This window comes from Loxodonta africana, chromosome X (assembly GCF_030014295.1).
Source record: "Loxodonta africana isolate mLoxAfr1 chromosome X, mLoxAfr1.hap2, whole genome shotgun sequence".
Classification (NCBI taxonomy): Eukaryota; Metazoa; Chordata; class Mammalia; order Proboscidea; family Elephantidae; genus Loxodonta; species Loxodonta africana.
Window position 1 is genome coordinate 73,373,304 of NC_087369.1, and position 8,534 is coordinate 73,381,837.

At 44.0% G+C, this 8,534-nt stretch overlaps 1 protein-coding gene across 1 annotated transcript; it reads left to right on the top strand.

Moving 5' to 3' along the window:
• Positions 1-7,093: 7,093 nt before the first annotated feature.
• SPIN4 (spindlin family member 4) lies at positions 7,094-8,048 on the top strand. The gene has a single exon (XM_003412743.3). It carries the CDS (start codon positions 7,228-7,230, stop codon positions 7,975-7,977), a length of 750 nt encoding a protein of 249 aa, XP_003412791.1. The 5' UTR covers positions 7,094-7,227; the 3' UTR covers positions 7,978-8,048.
• Positions 8,049-8,534: the final 486 nt, after the last annotated feature.

Consider the following 8,534-nt stretch of genomic DNA (forward strand, 5'->3'; position numbering starts at 1 on the left):
AAAAGACTGAAGTTCTCAAGGATTTCATTTCACTTGGATCCACAATCAAACCCATGGAAATAGCAGTCAAGAAATCAAAAGACACATTGCATTAGGCAAATCTGCTGCAAAAGGCCTCTTGAAAGAGTTAGAAAGCAAAGATATCTTGAAGACTAAGGTGTGCCCTACCCAAGCCATATTGTTTTCAGTCGCCTTATTTGCATGTGAAAGCTGGACGATGAATAAAGAAGGCTGAAGAATTGAAGCCTTTGAATTGTGGTGCTGGTGAAGAATATTGAATATACTATGGACTGCCAAAAGAACCAATAAATCTATCTTCGAAGAAGTACAACCAGGATGTGCCTTAGAAGAAAGGATGGCGAGACTACGTCTCACATACTTTGGACGTGTTATCAGGAGGGATCAGTCCCTGGAGAAGGACATCAGGCTTGGTAAAATAGAGGGTGAACGAAAAAGAGGAAGACCCTCAACGAGATGGATTGACACGGTGGCTGACTACATCTCATATACTTTGGACATGTTATCAGGAGGGATTAGTCCCTGGAGAAGGACATCAGGCTTGGTAACATAGAAGGTCAGCGAAAAAGCAGAAGACCTTCGACGAGGTGGGTTGACACAGTGGCTGCAACGATGGGCTCAAGCATAACGATTGTGAAGATGGTGCAGGAACAGGCAGTGTTGTACATAGGGTTGCTATGAGTTGGAGTCAACTCGACAGCACCTAACAACAATTCCATACATCCCTTTGTGCCTTTGCTTCTGCTGTTTCTTGACTAGACTGAAAAGGCTTCACCACTCTGCCACCTCTGAATATGCTCCTTTTGCTGTCTTACCCATTCAAGATGTCTTTGCTGATCTCCCCAGCCTTAACGAATTACTGCCATGTTTGGGTCCCAGAGTGCTTTATTTGTACCACTCTTACAGCTTTTATTATAATCTACTTTGTTGTACAATAGAATTAACATCATATATCTGTCTCCACCACCCCTTCAGTTATAAATTATCTCTGTAACTCCTAAATTTATTTTCAATAATGTTTCATTTATCCAGAAGTCAGGTTTCCAGAAACTTCCAGTAATTGAAAAACTTCTCTGAAACTGGCTATAAGAGGCTAAATCCTACCACAGTTCCTCCTTGATTCACACTTGTACCCTGACCAGATAGGCTTCAGTAGAAAATAGAGCAAAAGTTCAGAGGTGAGGCATGAGCCAAATAGTTTGTATTCAGACCTGGTAAGAGACAAGGAGTTGACAGGTTGTCCCAGGGAATGACTGGTCAGGAGACTACTGGGTACTAGCCATGTGACAGTTCACGTGGTTAAATCTTTACATGTTTTTATCCCAGTTAATCCTCCCAGCTACAATTTGAGGTAGGTGTTATTGTTATCCACATATTGCAGGTTGAGAAGACAACAATTCCCAGATATCCCTTGTACCAGCGTGTTTTCCTAACCATTTTCAGACTCATGGACACATGTATTCACACAATCAGTGATCTTAGTATTTTGAAAGGGTGAAGCTGCCATGGGAGGTTCTGAGTCTCCAGTACTGAAGTCTTCAGAGAGTTGTGTAAGACCTACTTGTTTCGTTGGGGAGAATTTTTTTTTTTTTTGGATTGGAGCAGGGCAGTTGAAAGAACTTATTTATCCATTTAACAAACATTTAGGTGACGCAATGGGTAAGCACACAGCTGCTAACCAAAAGGTCAGAGTTCAAACCCATCAGCTGCCTGATGGAGGAAAAGGCCTGGCAATCGGCTCCCACAAAGATTTCAGCCTAGGAATCCTATGAGTAAGTTCTACTCTGTCCTATAGGGTGGCTATGAGTCAGAACTGATTCAGCAGCACACAACAACTCTGTGTAGGCACTTGGAATGGAAGATAAAAGTCCTTTCTTGAATGAGTTTATAATCTAGTGGGCAGACATACAAATAAACATTATTTGAATCCATAATGTTAGGGAGCGATGTGAACAATAGAATCATAATTTCAGAGATGAAAGAATGTTAGAAGTTATTTTGTATCCTTGGGCTGCTTTGTGGAGTTGTGTGGTGCAATAAATTACTTTTCTATGAGCTTTCTAGCCACGGTCTTCTATCTCCCACAAAATGATTGGCTGAGACTAAGCAAATTGAGTGACTTATTGTCCACAGAGGGAATTGATCAGTTCATGGTCGTGATGGAAGGGTCATACCTTAACTTTGACAAAGGGTTTCTTTACATAAGGGCCCACTCCACAGAGGTTAAGGGGGACCTCACTACCATCAAGAAGAGTCTGGACTGAGCACTTCCTTTGGACCAAGAACACAGGGTCCCTGAGCTGAGAAACTCCTAGACCCGGAAGAAAGAGTAAATGCTGAAAGTGGTATGAGATGGCAGGAGACAGTGGCCATGGACTTGTTGGCACATGGAGCGAGAGCCGAGTGCCTTCATGCAGGAGGCTTGCCAGGGGAGCTAAAAGAGCTGTAACACTTGCCCATGCAGGGCAGAGGTTTGAGTGTGCCCGGTGCAGGGGTTGCCTTGGAGGATCCTGTGCAGGGGTCTTCCTACAGAAAGACCCATGCACAGGAGACTGGAGTCCTATGGGCAGGAGGCTTGACAGCAGAGCTAAAAGAGATGTAATGCTTGCAGGACAAGAGAGGCCTGAATGTGCCCTGTGCAAGGGTTACACGCCTCCCCGCTTGGGCAGCAGAAGCCCTGGTATTGTGGTGTCAAGAAAGCCTTGCAGGCCTGGGTAGTGTGGTGGGAGCCTGCTGCAAAGGTCAGCAAGGCCCAGCGGCAGCAGAATCTTCAGAAGCCATATAAGCCCCTGAGCAGCATGGTGGTAGCCAGAGGCAGCAGTGACATGTACACAGCATCTGACCTGAACCACTGCATGCCTGCCCAGCAACGTAATAATGGACATGGATAATTTGGGGAAGGGTAAGTGGTTCTCCCTTTGAGGAAATATTTTTGTTTATTGTTTGCTTTCTATAAATAATAATAATGGCTTTCACTTTGCGAGTACTGTGTAAGTGTCTCGTGTGTCAAGCTCAATCAGAGATGAATGTAGCACACATGGAATGGTTGATAGCAGTGGGTGTATATGTCTCATTGCTAGCAGTCTTATGGCTGCCTGCATGTTTGAGGCACAGCCTGTCTGTAAGTGCAGTGCAAATACAGCAGACATGTACATACAGGTCGTGAGTAAGAATTCCTTTGAAGGATGTAACCAAAAGGCCTGAGGAAATTGTATGTCCTGCATTTATGTGTCCTGTGAGTGTTTGTCTTTTCCCACCTGTCACCTACTCTTCTAAGTGAAAAGAGCTTGTCACATCTTAGGCTCGGCAATTATTTGGGGGGCATTGTCATGGGTTGAATTATTCCACCTAAAATATCTGTCAACTTGGCTAGGCCGTGATTCCCAGTATTGTGTTATTGTCCACCATTTTGTCATCTATGTGATTTTCTTATGTTTTGTAAATCCTATCTCTGTGATGTAATGAGATGGCATTAGCAGCAGTTACGTTAATGAGACAGGACTTAATCTACAAGATTAGGTTGTTATTTAAGCCAATCTCTTTTCAGATATGAAAGAGAGAAGCTAGCAGAGAGACATGGTGACCTCATACCACCAAGAAACAAGAGCCAAGAGAATAGCGCATCCTTTGGACCTGCGGTCCCTGTGCTGAGAAGCTCCTTGGGCAGGGAGGGTTGATGACAAGGACCTTCTCCCAGAGCCGACAGAGAGAGAAAGTCTTTTGCTGAAGTTGGCACCCTGAATTCAGACTTCTAGCCTATTAGACTGTGAGAGAATAAATTTCTCTTTGTTAAAGCCATCCACTTGTGGTATTTCTGTTATAACAGCACTAGATGACTAAGACAGACATTATTTGTGGAACTTAGTGGCATGACACCCCCAAACATCTGCCAGTTTGTTGTAGTGTGGAGGCTTGTGTGTTGCTGTGATGCTGGAAGCTATGCCACTGGTATTCAAATACCAGCAGGGTCACCCATGGCAGACAGGTTTCAGCTGAGCTTCCACACTAAGACAGACTATGGAGAAGGATCCAGCACTCTATTTCTGAAAAAGAATTAGCCAGTATAAACCTTATGCTGGACTATATGACTATATGAAGAACAGGGCATCAGGATTGGAGGAAGACTTATTAACAACCTGCATTATGCAGATGACACAACCTTGCTTCCTGAAGGTGAAGAGGACTTGAAGCACTTACTGATGAAAATCAAAGACCAGAGCCTTCTGTGTGGATTACACCTCAACATAAAGAAAACAAAAATCCTCACAGCTGGACCAATAACCAACATCATGATAAATGGAAAAAAGACTGAAGTTGTCAAGGATTTCATTTCACCTGGATCTACAATCAAAGCCATGAAAGCAGCAGTCAAGAAATTAAACGATTCATTGCATTAGGCAAATCTGCTCTAAAAGGCCTCTTTAAAGTGTTAAAAAGCAAATATGTCACCTTCAAGACTAAGGTATGCCTGACGCAAGTCATGGAGTTTTCAGTCACCTTATATGCCTGTGGAAGCTGGACAACAAATAAGGAAGGCTGAAGAAGTGACACCTTTGAATTGTGGTGTTGGTGAAGAATATTGAATATACCATGGACTGCCAAAAGAACCAACAAATCTATCCTAAAAGAAGTACAACCAGAATGCTCCTTAGAAGCCAGGATGGCGAGACTATGTCTCACGTACTTTGAACATGTTATCAAGAGAGGCCAGTTCCTGGAGAAGGACATCATGCTTGGTAAAGTAGAGGTCAGCATGAAAGAGGAAGACCCTCAACCAGATGGATTGACACAGTGGCTGCAACAATGGGCTCAAGAATAACAAGGATTGTGAGGGTGGTGCAGGACCAGGCAGTGTTGGATTCTGTTGTACATGGGGTCGCTATGATTCAGAAATGACTCGTGACACCTAACAACAACAACAGTGGCATGACATTTACATAGACTTGTCATCTGACTTCTCTTGTGCATGTGTAGGTTGTGTGGATATGAGGATGTGTACACACCAGTATGTCGTTCTAAAGAGTTTGGAAATATCTTTTTGTGCAGGTAGCTTTCTTTCTTCCTTGGAATTACTGTCACCTAATATGGTATTGGAGAGTTATCCCATCTCCAAAGTCCTCTGCCTGATAAACTTGGGGAATAGGTAGAGCCTCACATATTCTGCTCAACCATCTATTAAATGGCATGAGCACTACCTTTTTCTGCCACTGACTTGGAAGATAACAAAATATGGAGGCAATCTGTATTGCCACCTTTCAGCTCTCTCCCTAACTTTTCTATATTTCCAAATGAATTAATTGCCATTTTTTACTCATTATGATATAAGGTCTTCTCTTCTCATGGGTGAAGTGTGGAGGGATGAGGACAAGGGTCCTAGAATCCCTAAGTTTTTAATGTCATCTTATAAGTGGTATACAATGCTAAAACCTTTACAGACATTTTCATTTAATCATCGCAGAAGTGTTGGGATGAGGAAGGTACAATTATGGACAATATTCTTCTCTATTGTTCATATTTTCCATATAAGCAAGCAATAGATTTTAAATCAGAAAAAAAAACAACAGATATGCACACACACAAATCTTTCTCTTTCTCTCCAAAATTGGGGTCACAATTTTGTTTTAACATCCTATTTTTTTCATGTTGTTGTGTACTGTGGAGTCAATTGCAACTCATAGCGACCCTATATGACAGAGTAGAACTGCCCCATAGGGTTTCCTAGGCTGTAATTTTCAAGAGAGCAAATGGTCAGGTCTTTGCTCCCCTGAAGTGGCTGGTGGGTGTGAGCTGCCCAGCTCTTAACCTTTGTGCCACCAGGGCTCCTTTGGTTTTTCATGCATTGTTCTTATTTCATATGCAGATCTCCATGTCATTAAATAGTTTTTGAATACATGGCTTATAATAGCTCAATGAATTTATTCCTCTGCCACAGACCATTTAGGATAAATAATGGGCCATTTATACAAAATAATATTGTGGAGCCATAAAAGATCATGTTTTAAAGGAGTAGTTAATAACATGGGAAAATGCTCATGATATAAAAAAGGAAACTATGAAAGTATGAAATACACTATAATTTTGTAAAATAGAAGCATAAATTTATTAACTAGAGATAAATTAGGACTGCTAATATTTTGATGTAAGTATAGATGGTAAGACTAACGTTAGTTTCATCCTTTATTTCACTGAATTAAAAAATTTTTTCCACAATATCAGTATATTTCTTTTATGTTCAGGAAAAAAAAATCAGTACCAGGAAAGATCAGGTAGAAAACATAAAGAGTTTGGATCAAGATGGTGGACCGCACACAGCTTTTCTTCTCCAGTCTGAAATCCCTTAAGGAAAATTATTTGTATGTATAAACTCTGTGCGTGTGTGTGTTGGATATTATTAAAAACAAACAAAGTCTTTGTGAGGAATTCCTGCAAGATAGAAAGCAGATGGAGCAGCGCTGAAGGAGGCTGGCGGCGGGAGGCAGGCTGTTGGAAGGGAGGAGGAGGGGAGCCGGCCTGTCTGGCTCTGGTTTGAGGGAAGCGGTCTGGGAAGCCTGAGTCAATGAGGGAGTGTGCGCCTGTGTCTGTGTGGACTGAACGCAGGCGCGCGCAGACCAGCAGGGCTGGGGCGGGGGGCGGGGGGCGGGGCATAGGTGAAGGCGGGCGAATCCCAGAAGCGCAAAAACCGCCGCGCCGGAGGGAGTCCTAGCAGACTCGCGCTGCGAAACAGAGGCTCTGCCGGCTCTTCAGAGTCCGATCGCTGCCTGTACCTTTGCCGCTGCAGCCTTCTCTCTCATCCCTTGCCTGCTCTTCCTGTTGTTTCCTCCTCCACGGCCGTGCCGCATCCGCAGCAGCAGCGAGAACAAGAGCTCAGTTAAGTGGTCGATTCGGGGACTTGGGGTCGTGAATCAGGGCGGGCTGGAGGTGCGGACAGCACACCGCGAGCCCGCCATCTCCTGAGGCAGCCGCCACTGTTGCAGTCTTCCCTTCCTGGCGGAAGAGAAAGCACTGTCAACAGGCGCACGCCACCTGAGTGCCTGCAGCCAGCCTTAGAGCATTTCCACCAAGCCCGGGTGAGAGCCTTGCGCTTGTGGAAGGGAGGACAGAAGAGGATTTTGAGATCCCGAAAAAAGATCTCATATTAAATAGTGTTCACTTTTTGTCAGCTTAATTGAGCAAGTGGCAGTTTTGCCCAAGCCCCCTACAAACCAAACCATGTCGCCCCCGACCGTGCCTCCGATGGGCGTAGATGGCGTGTCCGCATACCTGATGAAAAAAAGACATACCCACAGGAAACAGCGGCGTAAGCCCACTTTCTTCACCCGTAGGAACATCGTGGGCTGCCGCATTCAACATGGCTGGAAGGAAGGGAATGAACCAGTGGAGCAGTGGAAGGGCACTGTGCTCGAGCAAGTCTCCGTGAAGCCCACTCTCTACATAATCAAATATGATGGCAAAGATAGTGTGTATGGACTAGAACTTCTCCTTGATAAGAGAGTTTTGGCACTAGAAATCCTTCCTGAGAGAGTGCCAACTCCTCACATCGATTCACGCTTGGCAGATTCCTTGATAGGCAAGGCAGTGGGGCATGTGTTTGAGGGCGAGCATGGCACCAAAGATGAATGGAAGGGCATGGTCCTGGCTCGAGCCCCCGTGATGGACACTTGGTTTTACATCACCTACGAGAAAGATCCCGTCCTCTATATGTACACGCTGCTGGATGACTACAAAGATGGTGACCTGCGCATCATTCCAGATTCCAACTACTATTTCCCTACAGCAGAACGGGAGCCGGGAGAGGTGATAGACAGCCTCGTGGGCAAGCAGGTGGAGCACGCCAAAGATGACGGGTCCAAGAGAACAGGCATTTTCATCCATCAAGTCGTGGCCAAGCCGTCAGTCTACTTCATTAAATTTGATGATGATATTCACATTTATGTCTATGGTTTGGTGAAAACTCCCTAAATACATTGTGCTCTTTGCAAAAGTTCTGAAACTATTAAATGTAAAATGTTTCACGTTGCAGTGATTGTGTCCTTTTGAGAACAGTCTTGGTGTTAGAGATTCTGGAAAGTGAATAGTTTTACTGTGCCTCCAAATCTTACCTTGACTAGCTCCACGGTTTTGTCCTAAGTGTACTTTGGTACTTTTGATATCGTCTTGTCCTGTAATTGAAAATTTATCTAATAGAAAATTAACAGGTGTTCAAAACCATTGGAACAATGCAAAAGTAGATAAAGAAAAATTAATCAAGTAACTCCAGCCATCTCCCTCACCCCTTTCCCTCCCTTCTCCCTTCTCCCCAGGTAACGTGTTAAGAACTCTAAGCATATCCTTTCACATGTTTTCCCATGCTCGAACAAAACATTTGCTGTTTTACTCTTCTGTATAAAAAAATGATAAGCCACATGGCATTTCTCTGTAATTGCTTTTCTCACTTGGCACAGCAGTGACATCCATCCTGGTCTGCAGCTGCATTTCACTCTCTCTCTCTCAATGGCTGCATGCACAGTACTCCATGG